Source organism: Frieseomelitta varia, unplaced genomic scaffold (genome assembly GCF_011392965.1).
Source record: "Frieseomelitta varia isolate USP_RPSP 00005682 unplaced genomic scaffold, Fvar_1.2 scaffold_522, whole genome shotgun sequence".
In the NCBI taxonomy this organism is placed as follows: domain Eukaryota; kingdom Metazoa; phylum Arthropoda; class Insecta; order Hymenoptera; family Apidae; genus Frieseomelitta; species Frieseomelitta varia.
This window is the reverse complement of record NW_025110282.1, coordinates 561,186-582,445: the sequence shown is the minus strand read 5'-3', so window position 1 is coordinate 582,445 and position 21,260 is coordinate 561,186. Positions and strand designations below refer to the sequence as shown.

General features: G+C 35.7%; 1 protein-coding gene across 1 annotated transcript in view; it reads right to left on the bottom strand.

Annotated features, from left to right (window-relative positions):
- Nucleotides 1-19,733, bottom strand: part of LOC122533366 — a 38,065-nt gene extending 18,332 nt beyond the window's left edge. Inside the window, exon 1 of the mRNA XM_043663001.1 lies at nucleotides 18,126-19,733. Coding sequence (XP_043518936.1) covers nucleotides 18,126-18,453 — 328 coding nt within the window. The 5' untranslated portion in view covers nucleotides 18,454-19,733. The remainder of the gene's footprint in view (nucleotides 1-18,125) is intronic.
- Between the last annotated feature and the right edge of the window lie 1,527 nt (nucleotides 19,734-21,260).

Here is a 21,260-nt window from a genome sequence, read left to right as displayed (position 1 = left end):
AAGAAATATATAAAATATATAAAATAAATATATATGATATGTATAAAATATATAAAATAAATATATATAATATATATAAAATATACAAAATAAAAGAAATATATGAAATACATACTAGATCTATTTTTATAAATATTTAATATTTTTATTTGACTTTTATTTGAGACAAACTCGCTTTGGCGAGTGCAGTTAGTGCACCATCAAAGTAAAATCCCGTACCATCCGAATTTAATTTCCTTTCGTAGAAGACAAATCACCGTGTACAAATCGTCAGTATTACAAATTCTCAATTTGAAATTCGAAAGGAAAAAGACAAAAAGGAACCATTCTCGGACCTAAATAGAGAAAATAAACATTTAATTACGAGTAACCCGATGCGTACGCGGTGGGATCAAAACATCCTGCGATTAGAACTCATATCATCATCGTTAATCATCGGTACACCGTAAGATCTATATTCCTTGATACACGGTACCGTAAGATTCATACCTCGTGATACGCAAGATGCGCATCATCGTAAAGTCGATACATCTTGATACGTAATATATGTCTTCCTGATTTCGTAATCTTGCCGATTTTTTCGCAATTTTCACGGACACTCGACCGGATCCTCGTGATCCTTCATATTCGCCACGCTTGCGTTTTGCACGTTTCTTGTCAAAGGGCCATTGTGTTTCACCAGTATGCCGGGTTGTAATTCGAAATAGTTTCTACGAAACCGTTTCTACATCTCCGCTGGTTGATGGATTTCCACAGAACTTTAGCCCTCGTTTACACCGTGATCATTGCACGCTCTTAACCGTTAGGGAATAACACAATTGCACAATTGACGTTGTTTTTTCCTTTTTTTTCTATTTAACCTGTTAACTGTATACTGTGTCTACTACTCTGTCGAGTGCAGAGTAAGCGCGACTGCTGTAAAATTCTATTAAATTGCAACAGTCTGGTCAATTTTTTTAAAAAATCAACAATTTCATTGCTTCGTGATATTATTATTGATAAAATTTGTTATTTATTAGTGATACTGATGCCGCAAAATTGATTGTTGACCAAATTTGAGCCTTCAGGATTTTCTCATTAAAACAGAAAAAATTAAAAAGTTGATTTCTAATAAAAAGAGAAAAATTGCTGAAAAAAACGAGTTCATTAAATTGCAACAATCTGGTCAATTTTTTTAAAAAATCAACAATTTCATTGCTTCGTGATATTATTATTGATAAAATTTGTTATTTATTAGTGATACTGATGCCGCAAAATTGATTGTTGACCAAATTTGAGCCTTCAGGATTTTCTCATTAAAACAGAAAAAATTAAAAAGTTGATTTCTAATAAAAAGAGAAAAATTGCTGAAAAAAACGAGTTCATTAAATTGCAACAATCTGGTCAATTTTTTTAAAAAATCAACAATTTCATTGCTTCGTGATATTATTATTGATAAAATTTATTATTCATTGATGATACTGATGCCGCGAAATTTATTGACCAAATTTGAGCCTTTAGGATTTTCTCATTAAAACAGAAAAGTTGATTTCTAATGAAAAAAGAAAGATTTAGTGAAAGAAACGGGTTGATATGTTACCACCGAGCAATGAAACGAATATTTTATTTCGAAATTTCCCGGGAATTAAAATTTTATACACTGCAGTCTTAATAATTTATTTAGTTTCTTTCTCAGTTTCGTTGTGATTTCACATTATCAAAAGTATTCTAATATGTCCCAAAATTTATTCTTAAATCTACGAATGTATTTTAATTTTTACCAAAATGTGCATGGCATAATATCGTTTTCATTTAGAGAAATCTACTTGTTGTAACGTAAAAAAAAAAATCGCTATTTCTTCAGTTAACCAATTAAATATTTCCTAGTACAATATCTTGGAACAAACAGCTAATAATTCGAGCATTTCCTAGTAATATTTCCTATTGTAACAACCGTGTAAATCGAAAGAAATCGGTACAAATTCCCAGTAAAAAGTTTACTATCGTTATTGTGATCAAAATTTTTCCTCTCACCATTGCGAGAAAGAGCTAACCGACGTAATAACGTTGTTAGTTACGTGGCTTACGCATTAATCACGAGAGAAATTAGTTAAATCGAGCGAACACGCCTCAGACGATAATTACACGGAGAAGGTGGCGCGCCTAAACGTCTTTTACACGGTGCAAAAAAGCTGGTAATTCCTCGTCGAATGGCTTTTTAATTATGTGAGATATCGATTACGCTTTCACACGCAATTTCGAGGAACGATTGTAAAATCATCGACGACGATGATTATTCTCGATCGACCGATAATGTCTCTCGTTTATTTCGAGGAACGTTTTATACATATTTCGTAACGTTATGGTCAGTGAGCAACGATCGCCGGAGATATTCCCCTGTCGGCGTGAACATGGCATTAGAAACCTTTTGAGAATGAGTATCTTACCACGAATGAAAAAGTTTATCGGATAAAAAACACGTTTCGCGGATAATCTTGGCAGAAAGTAATTCTAGCACTGTGGTTGTTTAGCACAATGTAGAAAAGGAAGAAACATATCGCTCGTTTGTTCCTTTCGAATTAATTGTACAGAAAAGAAACAACTTTCAAAATTCATGGCTGCACTTTGATGTCATTCAAACAAAAACATAGGTATCTAAAAAATTTCATTTTCAAGAAATTGTTAAATTTTGCTATGTAAATTTTTCATGCAGGCTCTAAAGTTTTTCTTCCGCAAATTCATATTTTCGAAGACACAATTATTTATTTGTTATTGTATATTTATATATAATATATTATTAATAAATTATTAATATAATATACTATTAATAAATTATTATTATAATATATTATTAATATATTATTATTATATATAAATATATATTATTATTATAATATATTATTAATATATATTATATATTTATATTATATATAAATTATATATATTTTATTATATATTAATATTATATATTAATATTTTATTATATATAATATATTAGTATATATTTATTTGTTATTATTATTAATTTCGAAGATATAAGAAAATTATATAATAGGTGCTAAATGTCGTACAGAAGCACCATATTTCTGGTATTTTGCACATTTCTGGTATTTCTTCACGTTGCACATATATGCACAACGGCTATTAGAAATCAACCTTGATGAACATTTCGTTTAGAATCAGCGAGTATCCGGCGAGCTGCACAGTTACTTAAGCCATTTCCTCATCTCGTATCCATCCGGTTTTCTATTCCGGGATCAGTAACGGAGAGTTTAATTCCAATCAGCCAACTTGTGCTCGCTTTTCTACTCCCGATTCTGTTCCCGTGGCACTGTGATAGGTAAAACATGGCATGATTTGCGGCCAAGCGAACAAAGAGGTTGATGGAACTCGCGGCAGACAGGTTAAATTAGCGTGACTTGTGGTCGCAGTACTCTCCCCCTTTCGTAATTTAGCCCGTTTCGATGGGAAATATTTTCGCGTGTTTAGTCGGCAACCATTTCGGGTTTCTCCCCAAACAACCATAATTGGAACGATCCGAGTTTCACGCCCGCGAAACGGCTCGTTACGAAACAAAGCAACTTGGATCCTAATCTTCGTTTTACAGTTTTCGTTCGTATCAAGTTGAATTGCCTTCTTTTTCTCTTTCTTTTCCTATTCAACGAGCCTGATGTCACGCGGTTGTACACTTACTGCAAGTACATAACTGTACCAACGATGGAAAATTCTACATATTCTGTTCTGAATTTATTTTCTTTAAAGATGATTTTTAGCGGGCGGGATTGTAAAATAGTATTCTAGAAAGTTGTAAAAATGCAAACCTCTGCAGGAAAATTCTTTAATCGTGATACCTTGGAACTTGATATATGATTTTTCTTTTTTCATCATCTTATCGAATTTTGAAAATGATGGGATTAAATGTTGAAAATGTTCGAGAAATTTTAACAAGAAATCTTAACTGGATCCAACGTAATTAGAAGAATTTATCTCTTAAAATATGTCTGTGTACGACATATTTTATTGAAATTTGGACGTTAAACGAAAATTCAAGAAAAGAGTACAATAAAAAGACAAATTTTAAAGGCTCGTTATAAAAAGAAAACTTCAATTCTCTGGATGGATCTAGTCAGATACAAAAATTTTTTTTAATTCTTTTTAAATACGTTTGTTATTTTTACAATTTTCGAGAAGGCGAATACCCTTACTTTATTTACTCATTACAAACTGCATTATATTATTAACACGACACCAAGTGTACCACTGTAATATGATTTTTTTTTAACTTATAAAAGTTCAAAATATTTTCCAACGTGAAAAATATTTCAAAATGAACGATCCTTCATCGTTTAATGGTACAGTGTGTGTCCAAATCGGATATGTTTTTTTCTTTCTTTCAAACGAATGCACGAAGTAGAAAATTCTCACGATGAGGAACGATCGAGGCCCTAACTGTAATCACAGTTATGTTACTAGTGTTATTCATTAATCGACTATGTAAATTCGCATAATAAATATATACCATTAAAACCGTACGTCGATAAATGTCTTATCAATTAGGTTTCTACATTACGTTTTTACGCGTGGAGAAATTTCCTTAGATTACTTCCTTTAATATCTTGATCAAGCGGATGTTCGAGTCTCGATAATTATCGGCAATGTTTACGATAGTTGGAGGATCACAAGCAACAAATTATCGCTGAATTTCAGCCCCTTTTTCTTTCTCCTTTTCCCCTTTGAGATCAGCGTAATTTCCGCAACTATTGAAGCATCGAATCTGATTACTTTCGATCGGTGGGGAATATCAGATTTTATACGCCATGCGAAAGAACGCGAAACCGAAAGGCGAGTTTCGATTTATGAAAAAACTCGGCACCTCTCTCTCGACGTTTAATTTAAAGATAGAACAGATAACTGTAATAAGATATATCCTTTCGACGTTTCGTTTTCCTCTTGGTTTATTCTGGTTCCTTGCGTGACGAGAATTAACTGGTAATTAAGGGTTAAACCAGTTAAACGTACGTGATTAACCTTTCTCGAAATGCTTCTCGATCGACTTTTTGCGTACGTTCTCACGTTCATCGTCGGACGTGCATCAACAATATTGTTAGCATTAATTACAAATTGAACATGCGTACAAAGGTATCGTAGAATAAAAAGTTCGTGGAAAAGAAGACGCACTCGCGCCAGTTTTCCACTAAAAGCTCTCGTCGAATAATATATCGAGTGTCTCAGGCGATAGAAATGGAGGTTTTCTTTTTCTCATTTCTTATGTAACTCCTATATAACTATAATGGGAATGCGTATGTTGTGTGAAACTACACGTCAGCGGAGGAACAAACGAGAATGGAAGAGACTCGTGACGACCTTCCATAATCATACATATTTAATTTCTCAGAAATTTCCTAAGGCTAAGGGTCATTCGAAAGTTGCATTGTTTATTCTTCCTGTTATAATTCTTCCTGTGTCATTTTCAAGTGAAGCACAGTGACTCGGGGCTACGGGGGAATTCTTTGAGACGACGGTGAAAATGTTGTTTGAACTCTTTGAGACGCGAATTTTCAACGGCGAGGCACAGATTTCAAGCTGTACAGAAATTTTATTTTAATGAAAATAGGATTGTCTTAAGTGTTAAACACGTAAGACGATGGAAAATGATCAAAACTATAAAAATAGATTAATATACGGATGAGCGGTGTAAAATTTTTCAGAATCTCGTGGCTAAAGGTGTTATTGAATGATATTTATTAAACGTCGATTCAAAACTTAAAACTTGATCAGTATGAATCATCAAATTTCAGATTTTTTTTTTGTGAAACTTGGAATTTTGACGTATATTTAATATTATTCGAAATGAAGATTGTTTGTAATTAATATAGATTAATTAATATTAATATAGATTACTGAAACATTTACTATCATGTGAAAAATTTAGATTCAGAAAATACAAATGACAATCGATGAAAAAATTATCACGATTTTAATTGCAATAACTCTAAAATTGTCTTATAATGGATGAAATGTATCGAATCTGATTAATATTATTTTCAAGAACGCTACTGAAATTTACATCAACTCTCTCCCATTCCTGTATTTTAATTTTCTCTGATATAAACTTCATACTTTATTCCTCAGTATAACAGTAGAACTCCATTTACACGAACCTGTTGGGCGACAAGTTGGTTCATATAATCAGATCGTGCAACAAGAATTCACCTATTTATCCTTGCTATCTAAAGAAATTAATTAAATGATTGCGCGGTGTTTAACGAGATAACAAATAAACAGGCAACGAACAAATAAATTCGGACTTTCATCGAATTATTTACATTCTGATCGTGACATCCTTGCGACATCATTCCAAATTTTCTTGTATAACAAATAGTTTTCAAGTAATTTGCATTTCTAGATAAAAGTCTGCACTTAATTGATTATCTTGTGTTACGAAATTTAACGAATGACCAAAGTCATTACCTGACTCCAGCCACAATTCAAGCTCAGCTAGTCATTAATTTCAGACGTTAAATATATTCGCTCGTATAAACGTCCCCTCCCGTAAGAAACAATCTGTCGACCAAGATGTTGTCCCTGCGTTGGCCGCCATAGAGCCCCACCGTAGAATGTAAATTTCACGACAGGAGTCAGCGCTCGATGATTTTCGACGTTGCAAAAAAGCAACGTCGGATCACGAAAGAAAGAAAGAGGATGAGTACGGGGGTAGAGCAGTCGAAGAGCATTCTCTTGATGGTGAGCAAGGGGGCGAAGGGAGAAAGAGAGAGAGAGAGAGAGAGAGAGACAGAAAAAAATGAAAGGAGCCGAAGGTCTCCTGATGAGAGGGACGAGGCCGTCGACCTCGGCGCAGAGCTGGAGGTTTACACGCCTAATAAATTACTGTAAACTGGAGCCTGGAGTCGTAGCCGTGGAGAGTTTGCACGAATAGTAGTTAAGTGAGCCGGTGATTTGTGCGATATCGTCCATCGTCGCTATCAGCCCCTGGAATCGGATGCACGGTTGAATCTTCCCTAGTAATTTTATCCCGGTTGAAGGTTCAAGTTCCCTCGACGTAGATTCCATTTCCCCCCTTACTACCGATTCCGAAGCGAGGCGAGCGATACGCGAGACTTATGGAGGCCCGTAGTCCCATAGGCAGTCGGAGGTTCAATCGCGTCGGCGCAATCCCCGCCGATGGGTTTTTCCCATCTGCTGAAATTAAAATCGATGTGTTCGTCCTTGTCGATCGGCGCGGCGGGTCTCGGTGGCCGATTACAATTTCATAAGCAGCTACCAATAACCGATAAGTATGGGCAGGCAGTCGCTGTTCCACCATATACAGGGTGAATCTAGTAAGTAACTAGATCGAACTCGAACTGTTTCCAATCGGTAGCAGGAGGGAAAATTTTGCATTTTGTTCAAGGTAGCTCCATCATCGCGTAGAGTTTTTTTTTTTTATAGAAGCGCATCGATGCAACTGTATTTGTTTCTCTACGTGTGATTCCACGATTTTCCTTTTTTATTGAAAAGTATAATGTATCGCTTAAATAGACTCTTGCCATTTTTTTTATGAAATCGTATAACGTGCATTAATAATGCCAAACATATGTATATTGTCACACATGGTATATAAATTTATAACGCGTCACGGTGGTATTGATCTCTTGCGCTAGTAACAGAGTTCACGGACCGTAACGAGTGACCAAACCGTATACAATAATTCGTCTTCTTTTTGAATTCGTCGGTATGTCGCTGGATAGAAATTACTAAAGAAGTAATAAATTTATTATTTGTTTTGCCTGGGTTATACTTAAATATACTTGGAAATATACTGAGAAAATATAGCAATTTTGGACCAAATGCTTACGTGACACGTTATTCCAGTTCAATAAGGTTAAATTGGAAAAAATAAATTGTATTAAAATTTCTTAAATAAATAGACATTTATTAGAAAGTTGAATAATTACGCGATGCTCATTGACGTGACAATTATTAAAAATAAATAATATTTTGATTATCTTTATTGATGAGATGCTCGATAAATTATTAGTAAAGTATGTTTTTTTGTGATACAGTACAAATTAGAACGTGAGAAATTTTCCTCTACAATTTTTCTTTTTTTTTTTTTGGTATCTTCAGTAGAAACAGAATTGCAGTCGGGTCCAGTTAAGTACTAGATTCACCCTGTGTATTCCCATTCTCGTCGGAGTTTGACGTACCCTGAGCCGGAGACATTGAGATACGTTCCCCTTTTTGTTCGTCTCGAATGTCTTCATTTCGTTCGCCTGGTTACACCGTATGTCTATAGGAAAAACTTGGAAAAAATCCTCCCTGCTTTTTGCAGGCTGTCGTAAGCTGATTACGATGATTTATGGCGAACGGTGTACGCTATGTCGCGGATTATTTCTTGCATCGGAATGCTTCTTTTCCATTTCTCGTGTCGTAGCTTGTCAGCTGTTCGGTGTTTGCGCCGATGATAAGATAGAGGATTTGTATTGAAACACATTGCGAGGAATAATTTGCTTACTTCTCGGGGAGAGATAAATACATTCTGCTCGATTTTTGCGTATGAAAAATGTCGTTTTCTCAAAATGAGAATTTTGATTCACGTAGTTGTTCTAAAAATGTGCATGCATGTCGCTTTTTACAATTATAGAATTAATAATTATTAACAAAGACAAATTAATTCTGATCAATCTTATAAATATAATTTATTTTTATTGAGAATGAACAGTTAATTTCTTACAGTCAATTTATCCTTCTCGGTTAATATAATATATTCTCTCAAAATGTTATATTCTCCATATTTCTCTGTTTTCATTGTATTCTTTAGTTCTGTCAAAAGTAGTAGAAAATGTTTTCATTATTAAAATTAACTTTGTTTCACTCATTCGCGGGTATAATGAATCTTGTATCGTATTGCGTTGCAACTTTTATTCAACGACATTAGTAAAGTATCGTATATTACATCAATATCACAATCACAATTGCAATTAAGAAAATATCAATATCATTAAATATAAATTTACGTTTCTTCGGAAATATGTATATGTATATATATATATATATATATATATATATAATTAAATTATTTATATATAAATAAATATTATTATATTTATATAAATATATATTTATATTATATTAATATAATTAATATATATTCAAACTTATGATAAGTATAATACAACAAGTATAATTGTCTCGTTGTTAATTTGCGAGCGTTTTGTAGAATGAATTGAGACGATGTGACGTGAAAGATAATTATGCCTCATGCGTATAACAATCGTCGACGACAGCAATATGATATTACACTCTGTAACGAAAGTTCACAAACTTGTAGTAAAATTTGACAAGTCAATTATCTTCGCTTGAATTGAATATACGATTCGGCTTCTCGTGCACGCTTCTGCAAATAATAACGTGCAGAAGAAGCTTGTACATTGACTTCCAATTATTATACGAGTCGTCTCATTTTATAGTTATAAAGCTACGTTTCAGGCTCGCCGACGTTTTACGACAAAACACGCGCGCAAATGTAATAAACTTTCTTTCGTGACCATAGTCCTGATTAGCGGCCATTAGCTTCTTACGAACGACTTTTATTATTTCACTGGTGTCGTTAGATAAAAGTTACGGCTTAAGGTTCGTCTCGAGCGCGTGTTCGTTTTTTCCTCCGTTTGCGCGCGCGAATGAAAGTAAGATAGGACTCGAGGTTAATTTTAGTAATGGATTAATCCTTAGATGAATCCGCTTTTTGCCCGTTTCCCTGTTGTGCGATTTGTTCCTTTTACGAGCTCCGTGTGTATTGAGCTCTCGTTCAATTTATGTTTCTACAGTTCATTTCAAATATTACGTACAAATATTAATAAGAGTCACTGTATTTTACGTAGAAAATTATAACTCGATTAAACTGTAATAATTTGTGACAAATAAATTAAAACTAAATGAAAGTAGGATCTCTTTTAGAATTATACATTTTAATAATGAATATTAATTTTATACATTCGTAATATAAAAATAACGTTAAAGACTCTCTGAGAAGTTCAATCGCAATTTTGTTAAATTTAAATACTCTAAATTTAGTGAGGCATCCGAGTACCTATAACAGTATATTAAAATAATTAAACTTAATTATTATTCTCATTGATACGAATTTTGAAACAGGTATTGTAAACAAAATACGAATCATTCAAAGAGAGAAATGTGAAAATATATTAAACTGTATGATAACAATTATGTTCAACTCTTCAACCGAGAAAAATCTTCATATTTTTCTGTAATTTTAAAATCAAAATTACACGTGAGATTTATATCTTGCATAGATTTATCACGTTTCATTAATCGTGCCGCAAAAGAAACGCAAAAGAAAATAAAAAAAACGATGGAAAATGAGAGCAGAAAAATAAAATATCAGCCCGTCGAAATTAACAGAACGAGCAGAACGTGATTCTACTATCGTTCGCAGTTACAGCTTCTAGATCCAGGACTTATCAGAGTCAAATTTCATTTGCTTTTGTCGTAATGGATATTTTAACTTTCTTTTTCGGTGTTTATCTGCGAATAACTCATACAACTAGTTTATTCAAATACCGCTATAAACATAGGCGAAAGACTTGTTCAAAAAGATCCGGCAGAGGCAATGAGACTAACTGAAAGACGCATTCTAATTTAACGACACTCTGGTGTATCATCAAGCATGAGGATTACTACCTGCAAACGTATCGTTAAATAGTACGTGAATGGTATTTGCATAATACCATTTTTCTAACGTTTTAACCTAAGTACATAGTATAATTTATAATCTGATAGCTGGCCAGTTAATAATGAGAGGAAAAAAAGAAGGAACATAAATTGCAAACCTTGTGGGTTGTCAGTTGAATCAGTTTGATCATAGAGTTTGATCTGTATTTTCAACAGACCTTCGACATATTTCGCCATTTTTAGTCACGAAATAACCTTGCTGTGATTTTTCGATCGTCTTCGATTTGTATTTCTTTCAAGATCTCAGGTTTGAACATAATGTGAAAATGTTCTCATTAGAATGCATTATTTCTCGGTAGTTTTACATTCCATTCGATGTTCAGTGAAATTACCAAAAGTATAATGAGTATAATACAATATCTAATAAACAAACTAATTATTTTAAAAACAAAATACTATCCATCATTTGTAGTACGCACTGAACACTCAAAGAGTTAAACATTTAAAAACGTTATGAACCTGTTTCCTTTGTCAGTGAGTGCATGTATATTTTAATATTACGTGCATTATATGCATTTTGTGAATCTTTAAATTTTCTGTAATCGTCGTAAGAATACTTAATTTTATATATAATATTCCGTTGCAAGCAAAGTGCAATGAAAGTGCATTCTTCGTTTTTTATAATATAAGCAGTAGAATTAAATAATTAACTAATTATTTATATATTTATATTAATAATTATAATTATTAATTAAATAATTAATTAATTATTTATATATTTTATTAATTAAATAGTTAACTAATTATTTATATATTTATATTAATAATTATAATTATTAATTAAATAATTAACTAATTATTTATATATTTATATTAATAATTTATATTAATTTACATACAAACTATATAGAACTTTTGAACTATTTATATCATTTAAAATATCTTTATCGGCGATATTTTAATTAAAGAACATTCATAGAAACGGAAACATCGACCACCGATGATTAATAGATTCCCGTCGCCAATTATGGTATCCAATCAAATTCGTTGCACGAGCAGACGTGACGATAAGATACAATATAACGAATAGCAAATAGCATAATGAACGAGCAGGGGGAGGGGGGGGGGGGGACAATCGCGTCGTTTGACCTAATTTACTTTTTATCACGGCAATCTCGAGAAGTAAGAAATTTCTCCACGTTCATCGTAGCACCGTTGACCGTAGCGATCGATGAACCAATCTCGTTCGATAAAGATCGATTAATAGCCTTGGGTTGAAAAAATTGCGCTCGGCACCAATCGTTTTCAGTAGCGAGTTTTCGAAAGGAGCTGAGCGTGTAACGCGTAGCTGACTGTAATCCGAATCGGCCGGATCGACCGCCGATCGGCAACGTGCAACGATCGTGCATTTCATGCACGTGCGTTGGACAAATGGGATTAGTCGGGTGACGAAAGTGTCCGCTCGGAACGGAACCGATCGCGCCGCTTGAAATTCCACGATGACGCAGAAGGAAAAGTGGCCGGTGGAACAGTTAGCCGGAGACAGGGAGAGAGAGCCCTGGTGAGCACTGTTCACCGTGCGGGCACCTGAGAATTTCTTGCTGCGCGCGTATCACAAAGAGTCCTTGCCTTGGCTGATTGGCCTCACGCGAGATCGGTTCACCACCTTAATGGAACCGGCTGGCTAGAATCTCCTGTTTAGTCTTTCGAGCATCAGAATTAAACAGAGATTCTTTCTTTCCCCCCTCCTAGAAAATTCATTTTATTCATTTATTTGCACCGTTGTATACACGCTTATATATACAGGTTTACATTTGCATTTTTAAATGGAGCTTCGCTGGCCTAAACGAATGGTTGTGCGTAAAAATTTAGAAAACTTTACTTCAGCGTTAGCTGTGGATATAGAATGACTCTACGCCATCTTCTTTTTCCTTTTTATCTTTCTTTGCGTGTCAAAAATTTTTATATTTTTGTTGATTTTATTTGTTTTTCTCTCAGGATCTTTTTATCTTGTCGTGTTTTTTATTTTACTCATTTTTTTTTTCTCTGCTATTCGTTGTTCTACATTGTTCAGATAATATTATCGCTCTCAGAATAATAATTATAATTCACAATAATATAAATTACTTATAATTATATAGTGTTATGTGCCCATGATAATGATATATCAAAATATATTATTATTATTATTAATAAAATATTAATTACATTTTATTAATAATAAAATATAAATTATTATTAATATAAATTAATATAAATAATATTAATATAATTATTAATATAAATAATAATATTATTATTAATATAATATATTATTATTATTAATAAAATAAAATAGATAGTTCATAACTCGTGCAAAACGCTGAACACTTTCGGTCGGTCCAATTCAACGTTCAGTCGAGCAGCATTGGATAGTACTGTTAAACGATCGGGGAAGAACAAACGGAAGTATGGTTATCACGTAGGCATAAGTTCGAAATTTTTATCGTGCTCGCGAAGACTCATCGTGCATTGTGTCGTACTTATAGCGAATTCGTAGGCGTTAAATAATGTTTCCTTGGCCAATTTACTGTTAGTGCTTGTTCGATATAACCTGCACCAGCCAACTCGAACCGCATATTTACGAGCGGGCTGTAAAGCTCGCTTAGGCGTTGCACTATTTGCTACGATAAATTGGAGCACATTTGTCTGGAACTCTCGGTTCCCCGGAATGATCGTCCTTACCGTTGACGATAACGATCGTCTGTTAAAATAATTTACGGTATCGGTGTAGGAGTAAAACATTCTTTCGAGCAGTTTCTTTTCCTTCGCGTTGTCGAAGAATCGTTTTCGAGAAAATTTATTTCGTCAACGTCTCTTGCCAGAATGTATCTCGTACAGAATAAAACTGACGGTGAAATTTAATTTAGTTCGACTAACTAATGAAATATTAACGTTTGATTGATATCGATTGGGTAAATTAGTTAATTTTACATTACATAGTATAATACTTGATTTAACATAATTTAGCACTAATTACTCATGCATTTACTTATTGATTATGCATTTAATACATAACGATTTTATTTCATTGTTAAATACACATTTGTAAATACTTAATTTAATTAGATTAGCATACAATTACTATAGTCATCTGTAAATCAGACGACACCGTTTAAAGATTAAAACTATAATATAATATAATACTTTATACAATTTTTGTAATACGTTGAAACTTTTTTTCTAAAAATTTACCACGATGATCTAGAATAAAAAGGAGGAAAGAAAGCTCCAACTATTCGTTGCAAAAATCGCGTAGCCAATGTACAAAACGATTCCCAATTGTACTTCTCACAAAGTACAATTACATTCCGATTCATCGTTGAACTACATTCTAAATTCCAACAGATGCTGGCAAAGTAACGCAAAGAATTACGCGATTAATTACGAATTGTTTCAAAACTCGTTCCACTTTGTCATCAATGAATGGCGTTTACACACATGATGCATACGTATCCACGCGCCAAGGTTCACTCGCGATGGAAAGGTCAGTGTAGAGCCACTGGTTAATAATCCCTCGATTATTTCAACAACTGGAAACAGTGATTCATTCGCGGATCGTTCGGAACGTGGGCCGATAGTAAAGTGTGTGGCAATCGTGTCGTAAGCGATTTTCCACGATGAATCAACGATCTCTGCACGCGACGCGCGTAAAGAAAAAAAAAAAAACCATCGAAACTACGAAATTAGTCGGCGATTCTTTCTCGCGATTGACGTCACCGTCCCGTTTCGCAGCCTCTCCACTTCGCTCGCGATCAGCAATATCGACAGGTTAATCCGTTAGGCGTCGCTTCAATAACTCTGTCGTGTCGCAACTATCGAGTAACAGGCAGGTATGCTAACCACCATCGTGCCCACTCGTGACGTTTTCATTAGACGGTCGGAAGAGGCCGATGATAATCGGTCTCGATCGAACGGTTAGAACAGGACTCGAAACCGTTCCGAGCGCTGTGGTTATTTTAATAAGTTGAATGCGTTGCTTTGATACTTGCAATCCTCTTAGCATCCGAAGCTGATTGGCCTCGTAATGAAAGCGGCGTCAAACTTTAACTCCCCCTCTTCTTTTGTTGATTTCGTAAAAAAATTAAGATTAACCTGTTGCGCTGGAACGACGTGGGGAACTTTTTGTCCCAAAATTGTAATACTATAATATATCTAATACTATATAATATAGATTGTATACCATAAAATTACAATATACTACAATATATCTAATACTATATAATATAAATTGTAATACTATTTTATTACTCAGTTGTAAGTGTATTTAAGGAAAAAAAAAAAAAAAAATAGGCAAAACGAATAATGAATTCATTACTTTTCAATCATTTCTATCCAGTGGTATATCATACCGACGAGTTCAGAAAGAAAGCGACGGATTATTGTACACGGTTTGGTCACTCGTTACGGTCCGCAATCGGCGTTAAGATCCTGATCCGAAACCGTTTAAATTTCTAAAAAGTCCGAACCTATGTTTCTTGCGCATGTTGAACATTGTTCTGAAAGCTTCGCTAACAGATTAGGTTTGCACTCTGGATTTTTTTCTCTCAACTCCTCTCGCAACACGTATTTTCACATTATTATTTTTGGATATCGGTGGATTTAATGTGATTTTTTTTTTTTTTTTTTATATTGTCGATATAAGAATTGTTTCGTTATATCATTATTTCCAGAGAGCTTCAAGTTCTGTTGCTAGTATATTTTTCTACTTCTCCGTTTTTCTCGTTTTGTTTGTTTGTAGCATCAAGTATTGCTACATGTGTCTGATGCAAATATAATTCTGTCTATTACATCTAGTCTGTTTTGTATCACGACTTCTTAATTTCTTAATTTACAATAATTTAATAATTTAATAATTTCTATAATTTCTTAATTATTAAATTATTTCTGTTTTGTTCTTTATGAGATTACTGATGTATCACTTTGCCTACCGTGTATAATCTATTACACATTCGTGTTAACAATTTGCATCCACAAGTTGCATCCGTAATCTATCGTTTTACGAAAATTATTGGCATTTTCTACGTCTACCACCCGAGATCGTTACTACCGCCGTTTTCATAGAAAACAGGTCCCTCTTAAAAATAAAGAAAAGATATTGTTTATGGAGAAATATAGTAGCAGAGCGATAAAGAGTCAATGCGTTTCGTGACCATTTTTCCAAGCAGCTCGACGTCATTACCGTGACACAGTGGTTCGAGAGTAAGCAGCTACCTTCGATCTTAAACCTCGCTTGCTTTATTCCCACCGGTTGAAAAGTAATAGGCTCGCGTTTATTACCTCGTAATTTCTATCGGAAACGTCAGAAAACCGATATGGAGGAGGCATTCGCGGGAATGTGTCTACCTTCTTGTGGAGAGGTCGAAAACGCCACGGTCGTAATCATTGTTGGCCGTTGGTGCACACGTTTCTGCAACAACTTATTGCTACAAAGTGGTCCACGATTCAAAAGGAGAAGTGGACGGGTTTTCTGATAGCGAAGGAACCCGGGTTCTCGCCGCGCGGGGCATTAGCGACACACAGTATAACCTGTTTCAGTGATCTAAGCCGGTTATCACAACCGTTCCCGTTTGCTTTTGCCGGGCATAATTTACGTTTTCCTGAAAACATCTACTGGATACCGGGCCCATTAAGAGCTAACCGCTGGTTTGCCGACGATTATGCTTCGCTATCAATTATAACCAACCTCTGCTGTCTCTCTCTCTGCTTTTATTTTTCACATTTCTATTACTTTCCTCTCTCCTCTTTTCTCTCTTTCTACGATTCGTTCTTTCTCGTGGATCAGGTCTCGCGAGCTTTGATTTATTAAAAGATCCTGAGAGAGAGAGAGAGCCGTGGAAAATTAGTGAAACTGATATCGAGTCGAACTTTGCGAACAAATTGAAGTAATTATTAGTATAATTATAAATACGATTAATGATGATATATAATATAATAATAATTATAAGTATAATTAATTAATTATGGACGCAAGGGGAGTATTTCCAGATGTAATCTCGAAATTCTTCTTTTCCTTGCAGTTTATTTAGGGTAGTTGGGACGTTGATTGCGCATTACGCAAACGTAATTGCTTGTTCGATCGGGGAAAAATGCAGAGCGATGAAATCTCTTGCGAAAGAAATCGACGCGACATTCAAATGAATCTCCTCGGGCCCGATTATATGGGAGCGCGCGCAATATGCTCGTTAGGTATCCTAAACGGGCGAAACGGGGTCAAAGACGATCGATGTTACCTATAGGATCGATTAAATTGAAAATTATACGTGATGAAACACGCAATTGCGTTGATGCGTATAAATTGTCTTCAATAATCTATAACGTACGATTATCTTACATTCTTACAGTATAATTTTCAGTGTTTTATAATGTGTTCTAACATTCTACTCAATAATGAACATCTTCATTGTTCATTTCTATGACGACACATATGCTGTCTTTAATCCTAATTTATATCGATGAAAAGTTTGAATAGAAACTTTGTAAAATACAGTATATGATTCTCGTTTATTGCAATATGTAACGTTACTAAATGAGGATATTATTATTGCAGGACTGTAATTTATTTAACTGAATCAACAACAAGGTGCATCCTTATTTATTAGCTGTACTTTTATAGATCTATCGGAAACACTTTATTTACATTTTATCGCTGAAAGGCTACGAGTTTGAACTTTATAAATAGAAAACTTTATTACAATTCACGATTATTTCCTTGCAATAAATGAATTCGTGAAAATAAGACTTTTGCAAATTATGGTCTAATCGCTGGATACGGAAATCCTATTGTATTCTAATATTTTAAAGATCTTCCAACATCTAATCTCACCACATACTCTTGATAATTTCCTTACGAACGTTCATCGTTACCTAGCACAATTAAAAGTTGAATCAAGTATGAAATCGTAATTCTAACTCTCAAGAGTTGAACAATAATTCCCTTGCCTAAAGTATTTTAGTATTGTATAAGAAATGAACAACAAACACGTCTGTCGTTCTATAGTGTAACCAAAAAATGTGCAAGAATTGACATCTAGCGAAATGTTAAACCACTAGCATAAAACTGTATAAATCTACCACTGCATTACGCTCGCTGTTGAGAAATAATTAACGTTACGAGCGTAAAAAATATCCAGATGCCATATATGTATAGGCAATGATAATAAATATGGTATCAAATGTGCCAAATGCTTTTTGATTTAAATGCAACACAATGTTTGCAAGGTTTTACATTTTTTTAAACAAATATTATCCTCATATTATAAACCTCATATTATCAGATGACATACTGTTAGACCAAAAAGTTAGGCGCAAAGCAAGTATAGTAAGAATTCAGCTATGGGCCAAAAGTGACCCGGTGTCGGCTCGCTCGTTTACGTTGGCTAATCGCGGGTTAAATTACACTGATTCAAACATACCCGGGTAACCCTCTGGGATGACTATCTCCGGCCCCACTTTGACATCGTGCCGATAACGATGGATCAACAGGGTGGCGGTAACCCGAAGCGATCTCTGTTGCTGTTTGTACAGCAACACCGGCCTGCCGCCGGTACCTTCGAGCCTGACCACTCTCGGTAAGGAGAATCGATCGAGGAACTCGCGGAGGGGCATGTAGCCGCCGCTCGAGCCGGAACTACCCTCGGCCGTCGCTTCTCTCGAACTCGGCAGCGACTTCGGCAACGAAGGCACCTCCTTGCTGGACATCGTCGAAAATTCACCGTTCGACGACATTGTTCCACACCACATCTACGTAATATACGTATTATCCCTCACTGATTTCGTCTAACCTCGTCTAGCACAACGTTCTTCCGTTTGTTCTCGGCCGATCGTGCGACGACACGATCCTGCATCGTTGAACGTGGACAAACTCGGGCACGATGATTAACAAGAGTTTCGCCAAGTATCATTGACGAAGAGATAGACACTTTGATAAGTCTCTTCGGAGCTTGCATTCTGCAGAGTGGCAGATCGTCGAATCTCAGCCCCGAGAGAGCGCGACGACCTGGTCATTGCCAGCACTGCTCGATAGAGACTGGCTGTCAATTAAGCAACAGGTTCGGCAACACTTTCTTCGATTATGTCACTCGGGGTCAGCACGTACACTGTCACTTTCCACCTAGGCGTTGCAGAGAAGCTAGCAACCGCTGGTAGGGGATTTCAGAGTCGATCTCGATCAAGCTCAGAGCCGATCGTCGTCGCAGTCATCGCGCTGTGACCGAGAATTCATTCACTGTACACTAACTGTTACCGCAAGCAACAGCACGCAGTGAGATCACGGTTCGAAACAAGGGGGTTTCGTTCAAACGTTCGCGTTACCGATCCTTCGACTCTGCATCGTGGAAACTCGCTTCTCTAGCGTGTCTTCTCTCGTGTCGAGCGACTCTCTGTCTTTCGGATTTCGCGCAGTGAACCGACGCTGATCATCCTTCCCTCTTCGACGAGGAGAACGTTGCGTCATTCTTCCAAACAGCTGACGATGATTCGTTCGGTCGATTCGATCGTCGGCTGGTTTCACGATTTCCTTGAAATCTCACCGGGGAATTCGCATTCCTCTCGACGAGGATCCCGCTTCATTTAGCAATCGGGGAAATATCGGCGAGTCAACCGATCTATCGACGACGTGACAACTGTTGCCTGTCCTGGTCGCGTCTTCTGAACAAAAGTTGTCACGCGCCTCGAAACGTGTATCTTGGTCTCATCTTGGTTTCGTCTTGGCAGCAACCTATCGTTGAAAAATTCGAGAAAAACTTCGTTCTCCAGGGGAGAGATCAAATCTCCGGCGACGTATTTTATTACAGACTGAGAAATCAAATCTCTGTGCTTTCCAAAATGTGTTTCGGGAATGTTCACTCTTTGAATTGTCGATGAAGAGGAATTTCCCGCATAGACGAGACCGAGCAAGTGGCGAGCGCGAAAATTTTCGCGACGTCCTCGAGCCTCGAGAAAGAACCGATCGTACCGGCGGACGCGAAGTCACTGACGCCCGGCGTGACTGAGGCCCAGCGTAAGAGGCCCACTGACACTAACACACGCTTGCAACTAGTTGTATCGTACGATTCGTACCTTCTACTACACGCAGCCCTGTCAGTGGCCGTACTACCAGCAGCGCTTGGCGAACTTGGCTCTCCTCCTCGGGTGGAACTGCCACGGCTAAACAGAATAACGTGGCTGTGCCGCGGCCGACCTACCGAGAGAGGGACCCGAGCTTATTCAATAGGGGTCCTATTGTGTCGAGGCTGGAGCTGTTGAGCGCCTCCGACAGAAGCGAGAACCGCCCTTAATAGTTTCTCTGGAAACGTAATCGGGCGTGGTAAGTGAAGTTGCTGCGTGCGTACGCGTCTCTGGTTACGAGTATCGATAGTTTGACAGGGTACATGCGAGCCGATGGCGTTCGTTGCCGGTGAATTAGCGTGACAGAAACGAGTACCGAGGATCGGTTTGCGTACACTGCCGTACAAAAAGTGCAAATGGAATACCTTTGCTCGACTCTCGCGAAAACACATAAATTGCTTGATAAATCGGAAATGAAATTTGTACCGTGTTAAATGAGATGTTTCATCGATGATTGGATAAAATATTTTAGTGAGAATAATCTTACGTCTGCAAATGTATTTGTATTTTGCGTTGTATAAGATATCTTTGATAAGTTTGAATTGTCTATCCTATTCATGCTATTAATTACTTGTACATATTTGTTTGTACTATTATTTAATTATTTATATTGTTAAATACATATTTTACCAATAGTTCACTAAATACCTTACTGACAATGATAAAAAATAGTCTTTCTAGTCATTCTTCCTTTCTTGAGATTATTTTCTACAAATTTGATACGTTCGACTTTGTGAACGTCGCTTAATTCCTTGTAGTATCGAGTCATTTAATTCCTTATACGAATTAATGGTTCCGGCTTGAAAGGAGAAGCAATTTCGAATTTTAAATATAGTGAGTTCCAAACTGAGGATTAATAAGTTACATACAACGTGTCAATGCTTTGTATCTGATGTAATGTAACGAATTGCAACAATTAACACTAAAATTTGTACATAGTGGCACACAATAACATATCGACGTAAATGTAACAAATGCAAAAAGGCGAAAATTTATTTCGAATGTGTTGAAAAATTTGAATAACAAATTTCCGTCGATTTAATACCATTATATGTGTGTGTACCTACATACTTTATATACATGTGCGTATGTATAAGAATTTTTTAACAAACATTGAAGAATATACATCCCATGAAAGTGTCTACGTAAATACTTTTGAGCAGCAATGTATATGCGACGTTCGATGTGCCTGATTTGGTTGATTTTTAAGTTAAAAATCGATGGTTTTATTAATGTCGCGTGGGGTCTGTCAACGTGATTATTGAGAGGAGTGGATTACATATGAGATATGTTTTTTGTTCTCGCGTGTTGTTTTGCACGTGTGCATAACATGCCGGTTGATCGGTACCGTTAGCGTTCCTATGATTTCTACTAGACTTCCTACGATACTTTAGACAAGTTGCGTAAGTAGATTCAATGCTGAATTTAAGCGATATCTGTTA